Source organism: Eleutherodactylus coqui, chromosome 9 (assembly GCF_035609145.1).
Source record: "Eleutherodactylus coqui strain aEleCoq1 chromosome 9, aEleCoq1.hap1, whole genome shotgun sequence".
NCBI classification, from domain to species: Eukaryota; Metazoa; Chordata; class Amphibia; order Anura; family Eleutherodactylidae; genus Eleutherodactylus; species Eleutherodactylus coqui.
The window spans coordinates 111,289,533-111,316,311 of record NC_089845.1 but is presented as its reverse complement, the minus strand read 5'-3'; the positions used below and the strand labels follow the sequence as shown (position 1 = coordinate 111,316,311).

The 26,779-nt window shown below is 48.7% G+C and overlaps 1 protein-coding gene across 1 annotated transcript in view; it reads left to right on the top strand.

Annotated features, from left to right (window-relative positions):
• LOC136578686 (lipoxygenase homology domain-containing protein 1-like) overlaps positions 1–26,779 on the top strand; it is a 325,705-nt gene that overhangs the window by 265,573 nt on the left and 33,353 nt on the right. The window contains exons 34-35 of the mRNA XM_066578875.1: positions 26–207; positions 907–942. Of these exons, the coding sequence (XP_066434972.1) occupies positions 26–207; positions 907–942 (218 nt within the window). The remainder of the gene's footprint in view (positions 1–25; positions 208–906; positions 943–26,779) is intronic.

Here is a 26,779-nt window from a genome sequence, read left to right as displayed (position 1 = left end):
TCTTTTTTTTCTTCTCATCTTTAAGGCAAGAGATTATCAACAAGCCCCGTACCTATTGCTCAACTTGGTGGTTTATGGATAATTGATATTACTGGCTCTGGATTTGAGAGTGTGGAGAATCTGAACGGTCTTTCTCTTTCATTTTATGGTAATAGGGGTAAAGTCCAAGTGGAAGTAACAATTAGTGAGAACACACTGCAGGTCAAGGTATCTATGCTTTACAAACTATTTGCAATTCCACTAAATGACAACATGAATTACACTGCTGTTGTATTACATTTATTATTCCTTGGGTATGTGTCTAACCTGGAGATATCGTCTAGCTTGTATCAGCAACAGTTACCTGAATTAAGTATTATATTTTGCTTACTTGTAAAAAAATTATGGAGGGGAGAATATGGCAGTAAGGATGATTTTACACACTGAAGAGCGGGGAGGTCCCCCAGAGCCCCCAATGGGTCTGTCGCCTCACCAGCTTTTGGGAACATATCCTGTACTGTCTCCCGCCGCATCACCTGACTTAGGAGACCCATTTACTCTTCACACATGCCTCCCGCCACAAGTCACCTGACTCGGGAGCCCAATAACATCAGTTGCCTCCAGCTGGCTACCTTCCGACTCAGAGACCCACTAGCCCCCCATTCTACCATCTCTGCAAGACCACCACCTTGTCAGAGCCAATAGACGACAGACCCCCACCATACCATTGATCGACCATGTAGGCTCCCAGGGACCCACCCTCCTCTTTCTGCTTATGCTGCCTACATCTGCTAAACTCTTGATATATTCCGTTATGCATCTATTAGGAGTTGCAATGATGGGAATGTATTTTTTAGGAAATTCAGTACTTCGGTGTTGTCTGTTCTGGCATTAACTTAACCCTATACTCTCATTATTTAATTTTAGGATGAACTACAAGTGGGCACCATTATTAAGGTTCAGGTTTGCTGGTCACATACACAGGTGTTCAAGTCATGGTATTTATCCTCAATACACATGAAACACACAGTGACGAATCAGGAGATGTGGCTGAGTTTTCAATGCTGGATGAAGCCTAATGAGGATAGATGTGTGGAAGTCCCTGCTCTGTATCCACATAAGGATCCCCTCCCAGGTAAATATTGGCTTTTTCATTTTCCTATTACACATCCATTTAGTGTGAAATTGCATTTAATGAAAACATCTATCATTATTATTCGCAGTGTTGGAATACACAATTTCCGTACACACTGGAGATCAAATGGTTGGAACGTGCACCTGCCGAATATACATCTGCATTGAAGGAGAACATGGGGAAACAGGAAAGAGAGTTCTCAATGTGTCTGACACTGAGGTCCTTTCTTTCACCAAAGGACAGGTAAATATCTTGGGGTAGCATTATTTGGGATGGCTGTGTAAAAACATAAGTATCCTAGTTGCCATAGAGGGAAATCTTCCATCCGGGATTCCCCACTGTGAGCTGGGACAGCGAGTTGTTTATAACGTACGGCTGTGATGGAGCCAGCCCATCCATATATTGCATTACCACAATACCTCTCAATAGTTCCTTAATCTGGAATCAATACTTTAAGGGGTTGTGCAAAGTTATGAAGTTAGCCCCTATCCACAAGATAGGGGATAACTTTATGATCGGTGGGGGTCCAACCACTGAAACCTCCACGATCCCGAGAAAAGGGGTCCAGAATAGAGATGAGCGAACGTACTCGTCCGAGCTTGATGCTCGTTCGAGTATTAGCGTGTTCGAGATGCTCGCTACTAGAGGCGAGCACCACGCGATGTTCGAGTTACTTTCACTTTCATCTCTGAGATGTTAGCGCGCTTTTCTGGCCAATAGAAAGACAGGGAAGGTATTACAACTTCCCCCTGCGACGTTCAAGCCCTATACCACCCCCCTGCAGTGAGTGGCTGGCGAGATCAGGTGTCACCCGAGTATATAAATAGGCCCCTCCCGCGGCTCACCACAGATGCATTTTGACATAGATCAGGGAAAGTGCTGCTGGTGCCGGAGCTGCTATAGGGAGAGCGTTAGGAGTGATTTTAGGCTTCAAGAACCCCAACGGTCCTTCTTAGGGCCACATGTGACCGTGTGCAGTACTGTTGAGGCTGCTTTTTGCAGTGTTGCACATTTTTTTTTTTTTTTGTATATCGGCCATGCAGAGCATTGCGTCCTTAGTCTGCAGTAATTTTACATAGTATAGGGCCAGTAGTGCTGAGGCAGGGACAGTGAAAAACGTGAAAGACATATACTGTCTATATAGGCAGTGGGCTTTTCCCAAAAAATTTGGGAAAAAAAATATATTTGGGCTGCCTGTGACCGTCCTGACTGTACTGCGTCTCTGCTGGGGGTAGTAGTCCTAATTAATACGCAGCCAGCTAAGTGTTACAGCGGGCGTCTGCAAAATTCTTTCCTGGCTCTGCGTTGCCCGTTACATCATTGCTGTCATCCTGTCCAGAGGGAAACAGTCTGCACTGCAGTAATTTTACATAGTATAGGGCCAGTAGTGCTGAGGCAGGGACAGTGAAAAACGTGAAAGACATATACTGTCTATATAGGCAGTGGGCTTTTCCAAAAAAATTTGGGAAAAAAAATATATTTGGGCTGCCTGTGACCGTCCTGACTGTACTGCGTCTCTGCTGGGGGTAGGAGTCCTAATTAATACGCAGCCAGCTAAGTGTTACAGCGGGCTTGCACAAAATTCTTTCCTGGCTCTGCGTTGCCCGTTACATCATTGCTGTCATCCTGTCCAGAGGGAAACAGTCTGCACTGCAGTAATTTTACATAGTATAGGGCCAGTAGTGCTGAGGCAGGGACAGTGAAAAACGTGAAAGACATATACTGTCTATATAGGCAGTGGGCTTTTCCAAAAAAATTTGGGAAAAAAAAATATATTTGGGCTGCCTGTGACCGTCCTGACTGTACTGCGTCTCTGCTGGGGGTAGTAGTCCTAATTAATACGCAGCCAGCTAAGTGTTACAGCGGGCTTGCGCAAAATTCTTTCCTGGCTCTGCTGTGCGTTCCGTAAGCAAAGTCAGCCTCCAACCACAGGCCAATAAGCGGCACATTTAGTTACAGCGTTCTGTTTCTGCACTACTGGTAATACACCATGCTGAGGGGTAGGGGTAGGCTTAGAGGACGTGGACGCGGGCGAGGACGCGGAGGCCCAAGTCAGGGTGTGGGCACAGGCCGAGCTCCTGATCCAGGTGTATCGCAGCCGACTGCTGCGGGATTAGGAGAAAGGCACGTTTCTGGCGTCCCCACATTCATCTCACAATTAATGGGTCCACGCGGTAGACCTTTATTAGAAAATGAGCAGCGTGAGCAGGTCCTGTCGTGGATGGCAGAAAGTGCATCCAGCAATCTATCGACCACCCAGAATTCTGCGCCGTCCACTGCTGCAACTCTGAATCCTCTGGCTGCTGCTCCTCCTTCCTCCCAGCCTCCTCATTCCATTACAATGACACATTCTGAGGAGCAGGCAGACTCCCAGGAACTGTTCTCGGGCCCCTGCCCAGAATGGGCAGCAATGGTTCCTCTTCCACCGGAGGAGTTTGTCGTGACCGATGCCCAACCTTTGGAAAGTTCCCGGGGTCCGGGGGATGAGGCTGGGGACTTCCGGCAACTGTCTCAAGAGTTTTCAGTGGGTGAGGAGGACGATGACGATGAGACACAGTTGTCTATCACTCAGGTAGTAGTAATTGGAGTAAGTCCGAGGAAGGAGCGCACAGAGGATTTGGAGGAAGAGCAGCAGGACGAGGTGACTGACCCCACCTGGTTTGCTAAGCCTACTGAGGACAGGTCTTCAGAGGGGGAGGCAATTGCAGCAGCAGGGCAGGTTGGAAGAGCCAGTGCGGTGGCCAGGGGTAGAGGCAGGGCCAGACCGAATAATCCACCAACTGTTTCCCAAAGCGCCCCCTTGCACCATGCCACCCTGCAGAGGCCGAGGTGCTCAAAGGTCTGGCAGTTTTCAACTGAGAGTGCAGACAACCGACGAACAGTGGTGTGCAACCTTTGTCGCGCCAAGATCAGTCGGGGAGCCACCACCACCAGCCTCACCACCACCAGCATGCGCAGACATATGATGGCCAAGCACCCCACAAGGTGGGACGAAGGCCGTTCACCGCCTCCGGTTTGCACCACTGCCTCTCCCCCTGTGCCCCAACCTGCCACTGAGATCCAACCCCCCTCTCAGGACACGGGCACTACCGTCTCCTGGCCTGCACCCACATCCTCACCTCCGCTGTCCTCGGCCCCATCCACCAATGTCTCTCAGCGCAGCGTCCAGCCGTCACTAGCGCAAGTGTTTGAGCGCAAGCGCAAGTACGCCGCCACCCACCCGCACGCTCAAGCATTAAACGTGCACATAGCCAAATTGATCAGCCTGGACATGCTGCCGTATAGGCTTGTGGAAATGGAGGCTTTCAAAAGCATGATGGCGGCGGCGGCCCCGCGCTACTCGGTTCCCAGTCGCCACTACTTTTCCCGATGTGCCGTCCCAGCCCTGCACGACCACGTCTCCCGCAACATTGTACGCACCCTCACCAACGCGGTTACTGGCAAGGTCCACTTAACAACGGACACGTGGACAAGCACAGGCGGGCAGGGCCACTATATCTCGCTGATGGCACATTGGGTGAATTTAGTGGAGGCTGGGACAGAGTCAGAGCCTGGGACCGCTCACGTCCTACCCACCCCCAGAATTGCGGGCCCCAGCTCGGTGGTGGTATCTGCGGCGGTGTATGCTTCCTCCACTAAACCACCCTCCTCCTCCTCCTCCTACGCAACCTCTGTCTTGCAATCAAGATGTGTCAGCAGCAGCACATCGCCAGCAGTCGGTGTCGCGCGGCGTGGCAGCACAGCGGTGGGCAAGCGTCAGCAGGCCGTGCTGAAACTACTCAGCTTAGGAGAGAAGAGGCACACAGCCCAAGAACTGCTGCAGGGTCTGACAGAGCAGACCGACCGCTGGCTTGCGCCGCTGAGCCTCCAACCGGGCATGGTCGTGTGTGACAACGGCCGTAACCTGGTGGCGGCTCTGCAGCTCGGCAGCCTCACGCACGTGCCATGCCTGGCCCACGTCTTTAATTTGGTGGTTCAGCGCTTTCTGAAAAGCTACCCACGCTTGTCAGACCTGCTCGGAAAGGTGCGCCGGCTCTGCGCACATTTCCGCAAGTCCCACACGGACGCTGCCACCCTGCGCACCCTGCAACATCGGTTTAATCTGCCAGTGCACCGACTGCTGTGCGACGTGCCCACACTATAGAACTCTACGCTCCACATGTTGGCCAGGCTCTATGAGCAGCGTAGAGCTATAGTGGAATACCAACTCCAACATGGGCGGTGCAGTGGGAGTAAGCCTCCTCAATTCTTTACAGAAGAGTGGGCCTGGTTGGCAGACATCTGCCAGGTCCTTGGAAACTTTGAGGAGTCTACCCAGATGGTGAGCGGCGATGCTGCAATCATTAGCGTTACCATTCCTCTGCTATGACTCTTGAGAAGTTCCCTGCAAAGCATAAAGGCAGACGCTTTGCGCTCGGAAACAGAGCCGGGGGAAGACAGTATGTCGCTGGATAGTCAGAGCACCCTCCTGTCTATATCTCAGCGCGTTGAGGAGGAGGTGGAGGAGCATGAGGAGGAGGGGGAAGAGACAGCTTGGCCCACTGCTGTGGGTACCCATGCTGCTTGCCTGTCATCCTTTCAGCGTGTATGGCCTGAGGAGGAGGAGGAGGATCCTGAAAGTGATCTTCCTAGTGAGGACAGCCATGTGTTGCGTACAGGTACCCTGGCACACATGGCTGACTTCATGTTAGGATGCCTTTCTCGTGACCCTCGCGTTACACGCATTCTGGCCACTACGGATTACTGGGTGTACACACTGCTCGACCCACGGTATAAGGAGAACCTTTCCACTCTCATACCCGAAGAGGAAAGGGGTTCGAGAGTGATGCTATACCACAGGACCCTGGTGGACAAGCTGATGGTAAAATTCCCATCCGACAGCGCTAGTGGCAGAAGGCGCAGTTCCAAGGGCCAGGTAGCAGGGGAGGCGCGGAGATCAAGCAGCATGTACAGCACAGGTAGGGGAACACTCTCTAAGGCCTTTGACAGCTTTCTGGCTCCCCAGCAAGACTGTGTCACCGCTCCCCAGTCAAGGCTGAGTCGGTGGGAGCACTGTAAAAGGATGGTGAGGGAGTACGTAGCCGATCGCACGACCGTCCTCCGTGACGCCTCTGCCCCCTACAACTACTGGGTGTCGAAGCTGGACACGTGGCCTGAACTCGCGCTCTATGCCCTGGTGGTGCTTGCTTGTCCTGCGGCTAGCGTCTTGTCAGAGAGGGTGTTTAGTGCGGCTGGGGGAATCATCACGGATAAGCGTACCCGCCTGTCAACCGACAGTGCCGACAGGCTTACACTCATCAAGATGAACAAAGCCTGGATTTCCCCAGGCTTCTCTTCTCCACCAGCGGACAGCAGCGGTACCTAAACAATACGTAGGCTGCACCCGCGGATGGAAGCATCGTTCTCTATCACCATCCAAAACGGGGACCTTTAGCTTTATCAATCTGTGTATTATATTCATCCTCCTCCTCCTGCTCCTCCTCCTGAAACCTCACGTAATCACGCCGAACGGGCAATTTTTCTTAGGCCCACAAAGCTCAGTCATATAACTTTTGTAAACAATGTTTATACGTTTCAATTCTCAATTGAATAAAGCATTGAAACTTGCACCTGAGCCAATTTTTATTTTAACTGGGCTGCCTACAGGCCTAGTTACCACTTAAGCCACATTAACCAAAGCGATTAATGGGTTTCACCTGCCCTCTTGGTTGGGCATGGGCAATTTTTCTGAAGTACATTTGTACTGTTGGTACACCAATTTTTTGGGGCCCTCGCCTACATTGTAATCCTAGTAATTTTTAGCCCACCTGCATTAAAGCTGACGTTACCTCAGCTGTGCTGGGCACTGCAATGGGATATATTTATGTACCGCCGGTGGGTTCCAGGGAGCCCCCCATGCTGTGTGTCCACAGGGACTTCACATTAGGGATTTGTACCTGCCAGTGTCTATGTATTAAAAATCCCGGTCAGACTGGGGCATGCAGTGTGGGCCGAAGCCCACCTGCATTTAACATGACATTACCTCAGCTGTGATGGGCAATGCAATGGGATATATTTATGTACTGCCGGTGGCTTCCTGGCACCCACCTATGCTGTCGGTCCACAGGGAGTTGTAACTGCATGTGTCCACTTCTAAAGAACCCCAGTCTGACTGGGGCATGCAGTGTGGGCCGAAGCCCACCTGCATTTAACATGACATTACGTCAGCTGTGCTGGGCACTGCAATGGGATATATTTATGTACCGCCGGTGGGTTCCAGGGAGCCACCCATGCTGTGGGTCCACAGGGAGTTGTAACTGCATGTGTCTACTTCTAAAGAACCCCAGTCTGACTGGGGCATGCAGTGTGGGCCGAAGCCCACCTGCATTTAACATGACATTACCTCAGCTGTGATGGGCAATGCAATGGGATATATTTATGTACCGCCGGTGGTTTCCAGAGAGCCACCCATGCTGTGGGTGCACAAGGAATTCCCATTGCGGAGTTGTACCTGCCTGTGACTATTTATAAAAAAACGCGGTCTGACTGGGGCATGCAGACACCTTGACAGAATGAATAGTGTGTGGCACGTAGGTTCCCCATTGCTATGCCCACGTGTGCAGCTCCAGATGGAGGTGGCACAGGATTGGATTTCTCATTGCTTTTTTACAGCATTGTGGGCTATCGCCCCGCCCCTATTAAAGAGGGTCGCTGCCTAGCCGTGCCAACCCTCTGCAGTGTGTGCCTGCGGTTCCTCCTCATGGCAGACGCACTTATAAATAGACATGAGGGTGGTGTGGCATGAGGGCAGCTGAAGGCTGCGCAGGGACAATTTGGTGTGCGCTGTGGACACTGGGTCGTGCAGGAGGGGGGGGTTGGGCAGCATGTAACCCAGGAGAAGTGGCAGCAGAGTATCATGCAGGCAGTGATTGTGCTTTGTTGGAGGTAGTGTGGTGCTTAGCTAAGGTATGCATTGCTAATGAGGGCTTTTCAGAAGTAAAAATTGTTGGGAGGGGGGGGGCCCACTCTTGCCGCTATTGTGGCTTAATAGTGGGACCTGGGAACTTGACATGCAGCCCAACATGTAGCCCCTCGCCTGCCCTATCCGTTGATGTGTCGTTCCCATCACTTTCTTGAATTTCCCAGATTTTCACAAATGGAAACCTTAGCGAGCATTGGCGATATACAAAAATGCTCGGGTCGCCCATTGACTTCAATGGGGTTCGTTACTCGAAACGAACCCTCGAGCATCGCGAAAATTTCGTCCCGAGTAACGAGCACCCGAGCATTTTGGTGCTCGCTCATCTCTAGTCCAGAAGGTTCCCACATCAATGGAATGGAGGTTACACATGCATTCTACTGTCTCATTCATTTCAATGGGAATGTCGAAGATTGCTGAGCATTTTACTAAAGAGCATCTATCAGAGATCCTGGCTAGTGTTGAGTGAACAGAACTAGGTTCAATTCCAACCAAGGAAAATATCTGCATGGACTATGTAAAACTCCATGCCTATGTTGTCCTTGGTCTAACCACTTAACCACTGCCTTGATGCTAATGACTAATCTACATCCACTGAAGTACCACCATTGTTTCAGGGCCCTTAGACAGTGTTAAATACTAGTATTAGTGGTTTTTATGACCTTCAAGTTTGGTTAGAAGTAACGCAGAACGCGGCTCCCCGCCCCGCGGCGGCGCCCGGGTCTTTCGGGGCGGGCGGGGGGGTGCTCGGCTGGGGCGCGTTGCTTGGGCGGGTGTGCTCGCTCGTCCCTAGTCTTGACCTATCTTTTGCTGAAAAACGCTGGAAGCTCCCATTGTCTCCAATGGGAGTTGAAACAAAAGTCAGGGGGAGGGAGTTTACCTCTGTCCAATGCTTAGAAAAGAAGACAGCTGTCACTATTTAAGCTATTGAAGCTATTAGAAGTCATTCTGAATATTTCTGCCGACCGAAGAATTTCCCCGCTGCTGAGTATTTTTCCGTGTGAATGGACAAGAAAACACTAATTAAAGGGGTTGTCCCGCGCCGAAACGGTTTTTTTTTTTTTTCAACCCCCCCCCGTTCGGCGCGAGACAACCCCGATGCAGGGACCTAAAGAAAGCTTACCGGAGCGCTTACCTTAATCCCCGCGCTCCGGTGACTTCTATACTTACCGGTGAAGATGGCCGCTGGGATCCTCTTCCTCTGTGGACCGCAGCTCTTCTGTGCGGTCCATTGCCGATTCCAGCCTCCTGATTGGCTGGAATCGGCACGTGACGGGGCGGAGCTACACGGAGCCGGCATTCTGCACGAGCGGCTCCATTGAAGAGAGCAGAAGACCCGGACTGCGCAAGCGCGGCTAATTTGGCCATCGGAGGGCGAAAATTAGTCGGCTCCATGGGAACGAGGACGCTAGCAACGGAGCAGGTAAGTAAAAAACTTTTTATAACTTCTGTATGGCTCATAATTAATGCACAATGTACATTACAAAGTGCATTAATATGGCCATACAGAAGTGTATAGACCCACTTGCTGCCGCGGGACAACCCCTTTAAGCTTGGGACTTGATAGGGGACATTCTTCATTGATGCGATTTTTAGGTGTGATGCAGCCAGCGTAGAAACGCATACGCTTGCGAAAATGAGGCCTGCATCTGTACATACACAGATACTTGCTGGTGAGCAGCTTATAGAGCTTTATGTATACCACCCTAGTTATATAAAAGCTGGCTGGGCCATTGTACAGAACAAGCACTTTAACCTAATGGAGTGTAAGACCCTTGTGAGTAGGACCCTCACCCTTACTGTTGACATGTTTTATCAGTTTAATACTGTATCCATTGTGTAATTTTGTCTGTTCATATTCCCCCTGATTTGTAAAGTGCTTCACAATATGTTGGCACTATTTAAATAAAGATTATTATTTCCCTTCCTCTGTAAAAAAAAAAAAAAAAGAAGAAGTAATGCAGAACGAATCAAATTGTTAACCCCTTAACGACCAGCCCATAGTGTTTTTACGTCCTCCCGAAGTGGGCCTTATTCTCTGAGGACGTAAAAACATGCTTCCTGCAGAGAATAATGCCCCTCGGGCTGTGGACGTGACAGCTCCATGCTGTTGGTGTCCGCAGGTAGCTGACAGCATGGAGCTGTCATCCCGGGCTGTTCGGAGCCCCCCCCGGCATTGCGATCGGCGCTATGCAATGGATAGCGCCGATCGCAAAAAAGTAAATAAAAGTGCAATAAAAGTTAAAGATTCAGCTGCTCCGATGGATCGGATCCATCGGAGCAGCTGAAATTACTCACCGATGTCCGTCGCACGACTCCCAGCTGTCCCGATGCTCCGGGCGCCGTAGCCGTCCTTCTGCGCATGCGCGCCTGGCGGCAGTACGTCAGCCGCATGCGCAGAAGGCCCGGCGGCGCGGGAGACTTAAAATCTCCTGGCTCCCGGCTCCTGTAGGTAGCCGGGAGGCAGGAGATGTCAGCGGGGACTGCGGTGACAGGTCCCCGGTACCGCGATCGCCGTTATCCAATGGATAGCGGCGATCGCAAAAAAGTTAAAAAAAAGTGTAAAAAAAGAAAAGTTTCACCTCCCCTCATGGATCCGATCCATGAGGGGAGGTGAAAATACTCACCTCAGGTCCGCCGATGTCCTCCGGCCGGTGTCTGGACCCCCCGCTGGCTTCTGCGATGTGCCGATGCGGCGCGCATGCGCAGAAGCCGGCGAGCCCGGCAAATTCAAAATCTCCCTGCACCCGGCTGTCACAGATAGCCGAGTGCAGGGAGATATGACTGGGGACCGCTGTATGCGGTTTCCAGTCATATGATCACCGTTATCCATCAGATAACGGTGATCATATAAAGTTACAAAGTAAAAAAAAAAAAAAAGTTAAAAGTAAAAAAAAGTTTAAAAAGTTAAAGTTTCATCTCCCCTTATGGATCGTATCCGTAAGGGGGGATGAAATTACGTACCCAAGGTCCCGGATTTGTTCCCTGGTGGGATGTTGATCCGCCGATGTTACCCCAGCTTCGGCGCATGCGCCCGTCAGCATGATGGCGGACGCATGCGCAAAAGTGAAAGATTGCCCAAGAAATATAAAATCTCCCTGCTGCTGGCTACAAAAGGTAGCCAAGAGCCTGGAGATGTCACGGGGAGCCGCGGTATGCGGTTACTGGTCACGTGATCGCCGTTATCCAATGCATAATGGCGATCACGTAAAAGTTCTTTAAAAAGTGGCAGTTTCATTTCCCCTCACCGATGCGATCGGTGGGGGGAGATGAAACATCTTCTCGGAGGCTTCCGCATTTGAATCCAGATGCGATTATCCTCCATGGACCCTTCCGGCTGCTGCGCATGCGCCCGCCGGCAAAATGCCGGACACATTCGCAGGAGCCGGGAAGCCCAGGAAATGTTAAATCTCCTTGCTCCCAGCGACCAACGGTTGCTGAGTGCTTGGAGCAGTGACCGGTGGCCTCGCTGAGCGGTCCCCGGTCACATGATAAAGTAGCGAACTAACATTAGGCCGGTCACGCGTGACCGGAGAGGAATTACAGGTTCTGCATACGCTTGATCAGCGGTAATCCACGGATCAATCGCATGCATTGGATTACACAATTCCCCCCAATTAGCGGGTCGGAATTACGTAATCCACTCGCAGAAACAGAACACAGCATGCTATATTTTACCACGAATATCTGCGACCTAGAGCCCTTTGTGCTCTATGACCGCGGATATACTCGCACCCCATATGCAAACACATTGTGTACGGGCTGCGGGTACCCGAGTCATCTCTAAGCGACGGCGCGGGAAATGCAAACAAAAAACCGCCTGTGTGAGTAGGCAGTAATGCGCAGAACATTACGCGGCCGTACGCAGGGTCACAGCCGGGCTCACAGCTGGGATCCGCTGCGCACCTCCACAAACAGATTCCGCCTACGGCTACGTGAGCCCGGCGTTATTCAGACCGCTACCTGTAATCCGTAATTTACAAGAAGCCCCGGGAACGCTCGCCTTCCTGCAGTTCCAGGAGCAGCTTGTTGAGCGCCTTCTCTGTGAGACCGCTGCACCGCAGCAAGATTAAAAAGCCTCACAGCGCCACTTTCTACACCCCATCCCCGCTGCTGAGGTTACGAAATACCCCCCAAAATACATGAGAGGAGGGGGGGATACCCGGTTTTCTTGCCCCATGTGCCCAGCCCAACCAGCCTCCGTAATTACCCCTGTCTTCGGACATAAAACGCATTTATATTATTACCTTTATCTAATATTTAGGGAATGCCAAAAAATGGGGATGGCGGGGGGGGGGGGGGGGGATTATTTTTAGTATAAGTGGGCAATGGGGCCTTGAATTTATTCAGTTCTGCCCTGAAATCCAGCGGGCATTCCCTCCATTATGGGCCTAGCCATATGTCCTGTAAGTAGATTAGGGCCACAATGGGTATGTTTCTGAACAGGGGACAAACAGGGGTATCCATTTTGGGGTGAAAGTCTTCATTCCTATGTACACTGTACAAAAAAAACAGTTTTTAAATTGACAAAATTGCCAAACAAATGAAAATCGTAATTTTTTCCTTTTGCTTTGCTTAGATTCATTCAAATACTTTGGGGTCAAAATATGCAGTACACCCCTAGATGAATTTGTTAAGGGGTCTAGTTTTTAAAATGGGTCATTTGTGGGGGTTCTCTATCGTTTTGGCCGCTCAATGGCTCTATAAGTGGGCAATGGGGACTGGAATTTATTCCGTTGTACCCTGAAATCCAACGGGTGCTCCTTCCATTATAGGCCTAGCTATGTTTCCTTTAAGTAGATTAGGGCCACAATGGGTATGTTTCTGAACATGGGACAAATGGGGGTATCCATTTTGGGGCGAAAGTCTTCATTCCTATGTACACTTTCCAAAAAAAACAGTTTTTAAATTGACACAATTGCCAAAAAAATGAAAATCGTAATTTTTTCCTTCTGCTTGGCTTAGATTCATTCAAAAACTGTGAAGTCAAAAAAGTCATTATAACCCTAGATAAATTCGTTAGGGGGTCTACTTTTCAAAATGGGGTCACTTGTGGGGGTTCTCCATCGTTTTGGTCACTCAATGGCTCTACAAGTGGGCAATAGGGCCTAAATCTCCTTCAAGCAAAATTTCTGTTCCGAAAGCCACCGGTTGCTCCTTTCATTTTGGGCCCCATTGTGCATATAGACGTAATACTAGGGCCACAATGGGTATGTTTCTGTGCACAGGACAAACAGGGGTATCCATTTTGGGGTGCAAGTCTTCATTCATATATGTGTGGTACAAAAAAAACTGCTTTTGAAATGACAGAATTACCAAAAAATGAAAATCATATTTTTTTTCCTTCTGCTTGGCTTAGATTCATTCAAAAACTGTGAAGTCAAAAAAGTCATCCTACCCCTAGATAAATTCGTTAAGGGGTCTACTTTTCAAAATGGGGTCACTTGTGGGCGTTCTCCATCGTTTTGGTCACTCAAGGGCTCTACAAGTGGGCAATGGGGACTAAATCTCCTTCAAGCAAAATTTCTGTTCCGAAAGCCACCGGTTGCTCCTTTCATTTTGGGCCCCATTGTGCATATAGACGTAATACTAGGGCCACAATGGGTATGTTTCTGTGCACAGGACAAACAGGGGTATCCATTTTGGGGTGCAAGTCTTCATTCATATATGTGTGGTACAAAAAAAACTGCTTTTGAAATGACAGAATTACCAAAAAATGAAAATCATATTTTTTTTCCTTCTGCTTGGCTTAGATTCATTCAAAAACTGTGAAGTCAAAAAAGTCATCCTACCCCTAGATAAATTCGTTAAGGGGTCTACTTTTCAAAATGGGGTCACTTGTGGGCGTTCTCCATCGTTTTGGTCACTCAAGGGCTCTACAAGTGGGCAATGGGGACTAAATCTCCTTCAAGCAAAATTTCTGTTCCGAAAGCCACCGGTTGCTCCTTTCATTTTGGGCCCCATTGTGCATCCAGACATATGATTAGGGCCACAATGGGTATGTTTCTGAGCACGGGAGAAACAGGGGTATCCATTTTGGGGTGCAAGTCTTCATTCATATATGTGCTGTACAAAAAAACTGCTTTTAAAATGACAGAATTACCAAAAAAATGAAAATTGTAATTTTTTTCCTTCGGCTTGGCTTAGATTCATTCAAAAACTGTGAAGTCAAAAAAGTCATTATACCCCTAGATAAATTCGTTAAGGGGTCTACTTTTCAAAATGGGGTCACTTGTGGGGGTTCTCCATAGTTTTGGTCACTCAATGGCTCTACAAGTGGGCAATGGGGCCTAAATCTCCTTCAAGCAAAATTTCTGTTCCGAAAGCCACCGATTGCTCCTTTCATTTTGGGCCCCATTGTGCATCCAAACGTAAGATTAGGGCCACAATGGGTATGTTTCTGAGCACGGGACAAACAGGGGTATCCATTCTGGGGTGCAAATCCTAATTTTCATGTGTACTATAGAAAAAAGTCCTGTCTTTAAAATGACATATTTGCAAAAATATGACATTTTTGTTTTTCTCTTCTAAATTGCATTGACTCCTGAAAAAAAACTGTGGGGTTAAAATACTCATGACACCCCTCAGTGAATACGTTAAAGGGTGTAGTTTTTAAAATGGGGTCACTTGTGGGGGTATCTATCATTTTGACTCCTATGAGCCTTTCCAATCTTGGATTGGTGTAGGAAAACAAAGTGTTCCTCAAAATGCTGAAAAGTAATGTTACATTTGTACGTCTCCTAAATGGTTAAAAAAAACCGAAAGTTTTTCCAATGTGCGCCCAAAATAAAGTAAACGGATGGAAATATAAATCTTAGCAAAAATTTCTATATTATGTTTGCACATATTTGAGATATTGCAGTTGGAAATGTGAAAAAATGACGATTTTTTCAAAATTTTCCCAATTTTGGTGCTTTTAATAAATAAACACAAATTCTATCGGTCTTTTTTTTCCACCTAAATGAAGTACAACATGTGGCGAAAAAACAATGTCAGAATCGCTTGGATATGCAAAACCTTTCTGGTCTTTTTCCATGTTAAAGTGACACGTGTCAGATTTGCAAAATTTGGCCTGGTCATTAAGGCGTAAACAGGCTTGGTCACTAAGGGGTTAACGAAATTCGGCAATCTAGCCAAAACAAACTTTTGAAAAGTTCATTCATTTGTAATTCTGACATATATGTTTAACCCTTTCCAATCCAATTTGTGTCCTGGTTTTCCTAGGGGGCTTACTCTTTTTCTGCCGTTATACAACGGCGCTATATGCTGGCTAAAGCCAGTACTGCATTATGTGACACATTGGATAGCCTCCGACAGCAGAGAGGCTGGCAATATACAGTAAGAGAACCCCCGACGGATGTCTTCCAACATTGGAGCTGTACAGCCTTAAATCATAATGTCTTCAGAGGTCAGACAGTGGATTGGAAAAGGTTAAAGGGCCACTTTATTGACCTTTTTTTTTCATTACGTAACTAGTCCCCAGTATATAAGTCAGCTAGTATTACTTTGTTTAGTTATTCCTTTCTATCTGGAAATTCTCAGAGTCCTACTTTTCATTTTGCTTATGTGATCTCAGTGTGTCCACCTTAGTTGTCCATGACTCCTGCAGAGAACAATCTCTGTCACCAGGACTTCTTGTATGATGAAATTACATGGGAGAGGAGGGGCGGAAACACTTATCTCAGTTACTGATGATGATTAGAGGCTCCAGTCATACTGTTACAATCGAGAGAAAGATCACAGTTAATCTCCCTGATTTATAATGACTATAGTGGGTAATGGTAATCACACTGTCCTCCCAGCAGGCAGAGATGGTACTGCTCTAGCTGGCCATGTAACACTGTGCTGATGCATCATGGGATTTCTAGCACTGTGTAGAGAAAGAGAAAGCAGGGGGACATATATAAATCAAAATGACATTAGACAAATTTCAGCCAGGAAGCTGCACTGTATTGAAGTGACTGCAAAATATATAGGAGACGTCCAGAGTGTGACAGGCAATCAGATGAGGGGTGCAGTTAATGAAAATTGTTGCTGGAGTGACCCGTTAATACGTCCTTGAACTCTCCATGAAATAGCACTGCTGGAACATCTTTTCCTAGAGCTCTGTTCTATGCCGTTCCTCTGTTATTCCTCCTGGCAAGCTATGAATAAATTGGCAATAGAATATTACTATTACTCAGGTCAACAGGCTGTGTCCCTATACAATCTGACAGTGTAAGCACTTTTTGGACTCTCAGTTTACAGTAAAACACCCCATTGCCAAAGGGGATGCTAACATACAAATTTATCCAATAATTTCCAGGAGGAGTAACAGAAGAATGGCACAACACAAAGTACTAAGAAATGATGCTCCAGAACTGTTATTTCCTGGAAGAATAAAATACTTGAATGGGTGAGTGAGTGCTGCCTCCGATTGGTCAGGCTGTGACCATTCAGAGGCATCTTATTCAGCAGGCGGGGATTTTAAATCCCCGGCTGCTGAATACTACTAACAGCTGTTCAGAGCAGTTCAGGAGAACTGCAGCCTGCCGCGCTGAACTCCGTCTGTCGGCACCAGGTGAGTATATATATATTTTTTATTTTTACACATTTCTGGATGAATTGCAGGAAAGGGCTTATATATTTAACCCCTTTCCGACAATTCATCCCGCGATCGCCGGCAGCCCATTGCATTCAGTGGAGTCGGCTGTATTGACGGCTCCATTGAATTCAATGGGCTAACATCGTTCTTCTCTGCCACAGCTGTTACAGCTGTGGCAGAGGAGAACTTGCTGTGTCGTTCCCATCATTTTCTTGAATTGCCAAGATTTTCACACATGAAAACCTTAGCGAGCATCGGCGAAATACAAAAATGTTCCGGTCGCCCATTGACTTCAATGGGGTTCGTTATTCGAAACGAACACCCGAACATCGCGGGAAGTTCGTTTCGAATAACGCGAACCCGAACATTTTGGTGTTCGCTCATCTTTAATACCTACCCAATCTGAGAGGAGAAACTTACTGCAGCACCATTTTGGGTAATGGATTATGTGATAAGTTCATGAAGTATTGGCAGTAAGCTTACGTGCAGTGAGGGCCATTGATATAGTTTAGGTAGTGGCCAGATGGCTAGGTGTTTTTTTATTTTATTCTGTTTCCTATATATAGTGATAATGCTAACCCGCTGAAGTAAAGCAGAATCTTAAAGAAACAACACCTACTAGAGTGCATTTCTGAGGCCTCAGATGAGCATTTTTTTCATGAATGTATATGTCCGTGAAAACAAAACGCAAATGCTTGTATAAAAAATGAGTGACCAAAGTGGCAGACACGTTTTTTTATGCGCAACTGTTGTGCGGTCACACACATTTAAAATTCGCACATATAGCGAGGCTCCTTGAAAACAATCAGAGGATATCTTGGATGTGAAACTGTCACATCCAAGAGTTCCACCTTGTTGTCAATGGGACCAGCGGCGGCAGTGCCGGCCCAATTGAAAACATATGGAGAAGATCACGATCCTCTGCCACAGCTGTCACAGCTGTGGCAGGGGATTCCTTCATCCCCGCGGGGAGTCCCCTCATCACTGAACACCCTGCCACTGCTGTCACAGTGTTCAGTGATGAGGGGACTCCTCACGGGGATGAAGGAATCCCCTGCCACAGCTGTCATAGCTGTGGCAGAGGAGCGCGATCTTCTCTGTGACTGCTGTGGCAGAGGAGCGCAATGCTATCCCATTGCTTTGTTAGAGAAATTTTAAAGAAGTACACCTAAATCAGGTAAAATCACTAAGTAAGAGTCACAAGTGACTTAGCCGTTAACCAAAAACTCAGACAAGAGATCTGAATCCAGTTAATGGTAGTGGGGTTCTGAATCTCAGCCGCCCAACACCGTAATTTTATTGAAAGGAGGGAAAGGCGTAACCATCATATAGATATGGGATGGATTATACAAATGTCACATATGCAAGATATATGGTCAGTAGAGATGAGCGAGCACACTCGTCCGAGCTTGATGCTCGCTCGAGTATTAGGGTGCTCGAGATGAGCACCACGAGGTACTCGAGTCAATTCCATTTCCTTCAGTGCATGTTTAGCACCATTTTCTAGCCAATAGACATGCAGGGAAGGCATTACCACTTCCTCCTGTGATGTGCCAGCCCTATCCCATCCCCCTGCAGTGAGTGGCTGGCGAGATCAAGTGACCGCCAAGTACTTAAAGCAGTCCCGCCCACGGCTCGCCTCAGACACACACTGGGAGAGTATAGGGAAAGTGCTGCTGCTTACTCAGGGATAGTGTTAGTGTAGGATCCTGTCCTCAAGAACCCCAACGGTCCTTCTTAGGGCCACATCTGACCATGTGTATTACTGTTGTAGCTGCTGGGAGCAGTTTTGCGCAACATTTTTTTTTTTTCCATCTCGGGCTGTGCAGGCTATTACAGCTATAGCGTTCTCAGTCTGCAGTCAATTATACAGAGTATAGGGAAAGTGCTGCTGAGATAGGGACAGTGGTAGTGTAGGATCCTGTCTACAAGAACCCCAACGGTCCTTCTTAGGGCTACCTCTGACCGTCTGCATTTTACTGGGTGGCTGCTGGGAGTTGTAGTACTTCACTATTGTACAGCTAGGCCTGTTTGCAGCCTTCTGTATAATTTTTTTCTGGCTGCAGTTTGCGTTACAATACCGCTGCCAGCGTGAAAGTGTACGCAAATAATTCCATATTTATTTACACCGCTCTGTGTCTGCAGTGAATTATATGCACAGCGTAGGGCCAACACAGCCACTTGTAGAGGGAAAGTGATATAAACAGTATACAGGCTGTATTTTTTTTTCACAAAAAAAAAAACCTTCGTGGGGCTGCATCTCAGCATCTGCATTTTACTGGGTGGCTGCTGGGAGTTGTAGTGCTTCACTATTTCACAGCTAGGCCTATTTGCAGCCTTCTGTATAATTTTTTTTCTGGCTGCAGTTTTTGTTACAATACCGCTGTCAGCGTGAAAGTGTACGCAAATAATTCCATAATTATTTACACCGGTCTGTGTCTGCAGTGAATTATACGCACAGCGTAGGGCTAACACAGCCACTTTTAGAGGGAAAGTGATATACACAGTATACAGCCTGTATTCTTGTTCACAAAAAAAAAAAAACTTCGTTGGGCTGCATCTAACCATCTGCATTTTACTGAGTGGCTGCTGGGAGTTGTAGTGCTTCACTATTTCACAGCTAGGCCTGTTTGGAGCCTTCCGTATAATTTTTTTCTGTTTGGAGTTTCCCTTACAATGCCCCTGTCAGCGTGAAAGTGTACGCAAATAATTCCATAATTATTTATACAGTTCTCTGTCTGCAGTGAATTACACCGCAGTCTCACCGCTAAACAGTACTGTAATATTACCGGGGCCACTGCTAAGTATTTCAGCTCAGCCGCTGTGCAGATCGTCCCACAATACCATTTCCGTTGGTGGGCTTGAGATCGTCGCAGTTACCAGCACTATCCACTGGCTTTACAGTCTTCTCCCACTACACACAGCCTCTATAATCTACAAGTCTCTGTGAGCAGTAAATTACCCCTAGGTATCAGCGCAAGGCAGCGGGTTAATTTTTCCTAGTCACAGCACAGAGCCTTCGCTATCTACAAGTCTCTGTGTGCGGTGAATTAAGGCCCAGTTGTCATTGCTGTAGAGTGGGGTAATTTATTTGGCCCCTGCTCTATTCGTAATCTGCCATGATGAGGGGTAGGGCTAGGCGTCAAGGACGTGGACGCGGACGAGGACGCGGAGGTCCAAGTGAGGGTGTGGGCAAAGGCCGAGTTCCTGGTCCAGGTGAATCACAGCCGGCTGCTGCGGGATTAGGAGAGAGGCAAGTTTCTGGGGTCCCCAGCTTCATATCACAATTTATGGGTCCACGTGGTAGACCTTTATTACAAACAGAGCAGTGTGAGCAGGTCCTGTCGTGGATGGCAGAAAATGCATCCACCAATGTATCGGCCACCCAATCTTCTACGCAGTCCACTGCTGCAACTCTGAATCCTCTGGCTGCTGCTCCTCCTTCCTTCCAGCCTCCTCCCTACATGAAAATGACATATTCTGATGAGCAGGCAGACTCCCAGGAACTGTTCTCGAGTCCCTGCCTTGAGAGGGAAAAGATGGTACCTCTTTCACCTGAGGAGTTTGTCGTGACCGATGCCCAATCTTTGTAAAGTTCCCGGGGTCCGGGTGATGAGGCTGGGGACTTCCGGCAGCTGTCTCAAGAGCTTTCAGTGGGTGAGGAGGATGATGATGATGAGACACAGTTGTCTATCAGTGACGTAGTAGTAAGGGCAGTAAGTCCGAGGGAGGAGCGCACAGAGGATTCGGAGGAAGAGCAGCTGGACGATGAGGTGACTGACCCCACCAGGTTTGCTAAGCCTACTCAGGACAGGTCTTCAGAGGGGGAGGTAAATGCAGCAGCAGGACAGATTGGAAGAGGCAGTGGGGTGGCCAGGGGGAGAGGCAGGGCCAGAGCGAAGAATCCCCCAACTGTTTCCCAAAGCACACCCTTGTGCCAAGCCTCCGTGCAGAAGGCTAGGTGTTCAAAGCTGTGGATGTTTTCCAGTGAGAACGCGGATGACCGACGAACAGTGGTGTGCAACCTGTGTCGCACCAAGATCAGCCGGGGAGCCACCACTACCAGCCTCACCACCACCAGCATGCGCAGGCATATAATGGCCAAGCACCCCACAAGGTGGGACGAAGGCCGTTCACCGCCTCCGGGTCGCACCACTGCCTCTTCCCCTGTGCCCCAACCTGCCACTGAGATCCAACCCCCTCTCAGGACACGGGCACGAGTGCCTCTCGGCCTGCACCCACACCCTCACCTCCACTGTCCTCGACCCCATCCAGCAATGTCACTCAGCGCAGCGTTCAGCTGTCGCTAGCGCAAGCGTTGGAGTGAAAGCGCAAATACGCCGCCACGCACCTGCATGCACAAGCTTTAAACGTGCACATCGCCAAATTAATCAGCCTGGAGACGCTGCCGTACAGGCTTGTGGAAACAGAGGCTTTCAAAAAGATGATGGCGGCGGTCCTGCGCTACTCGGTCCCCAGTCGCCATTATTTTTCCCGGTGTGCCATCCCAGCCCTACACCAGCACGTCTCCCGCAACATAATTCGTGCCCTCACCAACGCTGTTACTGGAAAGGTCCACTTAACCATGCACACATGGACAAGTACTGGCGGGCAGGGACACTACAGCTCCCTGACGGCACACTGGGTGAATTTGGTGGAGGCTGGGACCGAGTCAGAGCCTGGGACCGCTCACGTCCTACCCACACACAAAATAGCGGGTCCTACCTTGGTGCTGGTATCTGCGGCGGTCTATGCCACCTCCTCTAAACCCTCCCCCTCCTCCTCCTACGCAACCTCTACCTCTCAATTAAGAAGTCTGAGCAGCACGCCGCCAGCAATCGGTGTGGCGTGGCAGCACAGCGGTGGGCAAGCGTCAGCAGGCCGTGCTGAAACTACTCAGCTTTGGTGACAAGAGACACACGGCCCCCGAACTGTTGCAGGGTCTGACAGAGCAGACCGACCTCTGGCTTTCGCCGCTGAGCCTCCAACCGGGCATGGTCGTGTGTGACAACGTCTGTAACCTGGTGGCGGCTCTGCAGCTCGGCAGCCTCACACACGTGCAATGCCTGGCCCACGTCTTCAACGTGGTGGTTCAGCGGTTTCTGAAAAACTACCCGCACTTGTCTGACCTGCTCGGCAAGGTGCGCCGCGTCTGCGCACATTTCCGCAAGTCCACCACGGACGCTGCCACCCTGAGGACCCTGTAACATCAGTTTAATCTGCCAGAGCACCGACTGCTGTGCGACGTGCCCACAAGGCGGAATTCTACGCTCCACATGTTGGCCAGGCTCTATGAGCAGCGTAGAACAATAGTGGAATACCAACTCCAACATGGGCGGCGTAGTGGTAGTCAGCCTCCCCAATTCTTTACCGAGGAGTGGGCCTGGATGGGAGACATCTGCCAGGTCCTCGGAAACTTTGAGGAGTCTACCCAGATGGTGAGCGGCGATGCTGCAATCATTAGCGTTACCATCCCGCTGCTATGCCTGCTGAGAAGCTCGCTGCAAAGCATAAAGGCCGACGCTTTGCAGTTGGAACAGGAGACGGGGGATGACAGTATGTCGCTTCATAGCCAGACCACCCTCATGTGTATATCTCTGCGCGTTTTGGAGGAGGAGGAGGAGGGGGAAGAGACAGCTGGGCCCACTGCAGAGGGTACGCATGCCGCTTGCCTCTCATCTGTTCAGCGTGTATGGGCTGTGGAGGAGGAGGATCCTGAAAGTCATCTTCCTAGCTAGGACAGCCATGTCTTGCGTACTGGCACCCTGGCACACATGGCTGACTTCATGTTAGGATGCCTTTCTCGTGACCCTCGCGTTAGACGCATTCTGGCCACTACGGATTACTGGGTATACACCCTTCTCGACCCACGGTACAAGGAGGACCATTCCACTCTCATTCCCGAAGAGGAAAGGGGTACGAGAGTGATGCAATACCACAGGGCCCTGGTGGACAAAGTGATGCTAAACTTCCCATCTGACAGCGCAAGCAGAACTTGCTCTGTATGCCCTGGAGGTGCTGGCTTGCCCTGCCGCTAGCGTCTTGTCAGAGAGGGTGTTTAGTGCAGCTGGGGGAATCATCACGGATAAGCGTACCGGCCTGTCAACTTCTAGTGCCGACATGCTTACACTCATAAAGATGAACAAAGCCAGGATTTCCCCAGACTTCTCTTCTCCACCAGCAGAGAGCAGTGGAAACTAAAGATTCTTTTCGCTGCAACCGCAGATAAAAGCATTCTTCTCTATCACCAGAAAAATGGGGCATTTAGCTTTGTCAATCTGTTTCTGATATTAGTCCTCCTCCTCCTACTCCTCCTCCTGAAACAACATGTCATCACGCTGAACTGCCAATTTTTCTGCCCAAAAGGCTCATATAACAATTTTTTTACAATTTTTCAAAGTTTCAAAAGTATTAATACTTTAACATGAACCAATTTTTTAAACAGGGCTGCCTACAGCCTCTGTTACAAATTAAGCAACAGCGAGCTGTATCTTTCAAAAAATATTTATGGGTTTCACCTGCCCTCTCGGTTGAGTACTACTGCTACCGAAATGTTACTGGGGTCTGCTTATACCTTTTCTACTGTAATGTTACAGGGGTCTGTTTATACTATGGGTGCACACAGACTTCCTATCGTGGTGTGTTACCTATCAGGCTTACAAACACTGACTGACTAGGGCAGGAATTGTGGGCCCGAGGCCAATATGTATTTTCTCACGCGTTACCCCAGTTATCCGGGCTACTGCTTTGGGCCAAACAAGAGGAGTCCGCTCTATGCCCGCGATTGCTGAGGATTTGTGCAGAGGCCTATGTCCTCAGCACAGTGAAAGTCTGCCATGTTTGGGCACTCCAATTTCTTCATGGTTCATGCCTTGGGTTGCCTAGGACCCACCTATGCTGTGGGTGTACACAGACTTCCCATGGCGGTGATTTACCTGTCTGGCACAAAGTCGCTGACTGACTTGGGTAGGGTGCAGAGTGCAGATGGCTTTCCCTTTGCCGTGTCGATTGAGCTATCCGACACAGAATGAATAGTGTGAGGGGACCCGGATTGCCCATTGCTATGTAACTCGCAGCACCTTGGGTCACACAGTGTGTTTGCTGGGACCGAGCCTGACCAAAGGCCCGCTCACATCCTTCCCACACAGGTTACAGCGGGTCCTGGTCATGCTTTCTTGGCCTTGTAAGGCCACCTCCTCCTCCTGCTTGGGGTCAGGGGATCAGCACTGGGCATCATGTATTTGCTCTCGTGTTACCACAGTTATCTGAGACACTGGTTTGGGCCAAAGAAGAGGAGTGTTACGGCATTAATGGGACGTTTAATGCTGTACTAGCATCGGAGTCCGCTTCATGCCTGCGATTGCTGAGGGTGTGGGCTGAGCCCTATGTCCCGGGGGAACTGCAACTGTGCCAGGTTGGGCCCGTGTAACTTTTTCCTGGCTACTCCAGTCTTTGAAGCGGTGAAAGAAAACATAACTGATTTAATGAGACCTTCAGAGGTGTACTAGCATCGAAGTCCGCTTCATGCCCGTAATTGCTGAGGGTGTGGGCTGAGGCCTATGTCCTCGGCGCAGTGAAGGTCTGTCATATTTAGGCACTCTGATTTCTTCATGGTTCATGTCTTGGTTGTCTAGGACCCACCTATGCTGTGGGTGCACACAGACTTCCCATTGTGGTGATTTACCTGTCTGGCACAAAGTCACTGACTGACTTGGGTAGGGGGCAGAGTGCAGACGGCTTTCCCCTTGCGGTGTCGATTGAGCTATCCGACACCAACACAGAATGAATAGTGTGTGGGCACATGGATTCCCCATTGCTATGTAACTCGCGGCACCTTGGGTCACACAAGATGGAGGCTGGGAACGAGCTTGACCCTGGGCCCGCTCACGTGCTTCCCACACTGAGTATTGCTGCATTGTGGAGATGTGTAGAAGTGCTGGCACCTGAGTTCCCTTTATGCCCACGTTTGCAGCTCCTGACGGAGGTGGCACGGGATTGAAATGAAGATCGAACGTCAATTTCTCATCAATTTTCAAGAGCATTGTGGGCTATCGCCCCCCCCCTCCCCTTTCAAAGAGCGTCGCTGCCTGGCCCTGCCAACCCTCTGCAGTGGGTGCCTCCGGTTCCTCCTCATCACAGACGCACTTGGAAATAGACATGAGGGTGGTGTAGCTATGAAGCGAGTGTGTGGCATGAGGGCAGCTGAACGCTGCGCAGGGAAACTTTTGTGTGTGCTGTGAGCGCAGGGTTGTGCGGGGGGTTGGGCAGCATGTAACCCAGGAGAAGAGGCAGCGGTGTGACCCGCAGGCAGTGATTGTGCTTGGTTGCAGGTAGTGTGGTGCTTAGCTAAGGTGTGCCTTGCTAATGAGGGTTTGTACGAAGTAAAAATTGTTAGGGGGAAGCAGACTCTTGCCCCTATTGTGGCTTAATAGTGGGACCGGGGAGTCTTAGATGCAGCCGTGCATGTTGCCCCTGCCCTGCCTATCCCTTTCTGTGGTGTTTCCATGACTTTCTGATGTTTTCCAGAGTTTCACAAGTGAAGACCTATCCGGAGCATCGGTCATATACAAAAATGCTCGAGTCGCCCATTGACTTCAATAAGGGGTTCGTTACTCGAAACGAGCTCTCGAGCATCGCGAAAAGTTTGACTCGAGCAACAAGCACCCGAGCATTTTGGTGCTCGCTCATCTCTAATGGTCAGATACATTTTTGGCTACAAAATGATTTTCCCAAACTTAAGAAATCATTTTTGGCGTAAACACATTAGAATTTGCAGATGTCATATAACTGTCATATAAACAGCACAATTAAAAGCTAACTCCTCCACAGTCAGCAATTCTTGCAACATCCTGATACCGTTTCCAAGATAATTTGGCAGATAATTGTGTTCCAACACTTGGGAAAGTACGTGACTTCTGAAGTCTGTACATGGTTCATGAACAGGGCATCATGTTCTTTCTGAAGGCCTTAAAGGCATCATCAGGATGAACCAAGATCTATGAACCAAACTAAATTTTCTTTCACAGCTTTCAATGGGGCTGGCACTGCTGCCAACCCATTGAAAGGAATGGGATGAAGGCAGGGATTTTCGGGAGGGGGTGTGTGAAATATAAGCCCTACTCTGAAAAGAAGCCCTAGCTGCAGAAAAAAAAAAAATATATATATATATTTACATATATATATATATATATATATATATATATATATATATATATATATATATATATATATATACAGCACCTAAAAGCACTACCCGGGCAGCTGGCTCTTCTTTTTCTAGCTGCAGATTGAAAAATCCCCGCCTCCTGGAAGTGCTACCATTCAGCTGTGATTGGTCAAATCCCTCAACCAATGAGAGGCAGCACTTCCAGGAGGCAGGGATTTTTCAATCCCCAGCGGGAAGAACATGAAGGAGAAGAAGAGTCGGGGAACTGGGGAGAAGATGCGCCGGATCTGACAGTGCTTCTAGGTGATGCATTTTTTTTTTTTTCCTGCAGCTAGGGCTTATTTAAAGGCTTTGACAGTAGGATTTCCTACTGTCAAAGTTGCATTGTTTCACACGAAAACTGCGTTTTTGTGTGAATCAAAAAATGCTGTCCTTTTTTTCCCCAGAGTGAATTTTAAACACATGTAAAAACCAGACATGTGACCGCTTTCATTGGAAAGCATTGGTTCTAATAGAACCATTTTAAAATTGCGGCCATACATGCATTTAAAATTTGCTCGTCTGACTGAGTCCTGAAGGTGATACATCTGTCTTATGGAAAAAAGACAGCAGTCTGAGTCAGACTAATACCTTAGTGTCACAATGTATTTATCATATTATTAGGTCTGCAGCTCAGACTTATCTGTCTCTTGCTGTTTCTGGTAGATGTGGATGTCGTCCTGCTTTCCCTGTAATTGAACTGCTGCATACTTCTCTCCAGCACGTCAATCGTTATCTGCTCCAGCGCTCTTATTTCAGCTGTAGGGCATTGGTAATTACCTCTCTATTTAGCTGAGCTGGGAACCCTCACTCTTTGCCTCAGTGTTGTTGCGTGTATGCCTCTTACACCCAGTATAGGTCTCATCTCTGTCCTCTTATCTTTGCTTATCCTGTACTTTATCAGTGTTCCTTTGTTTG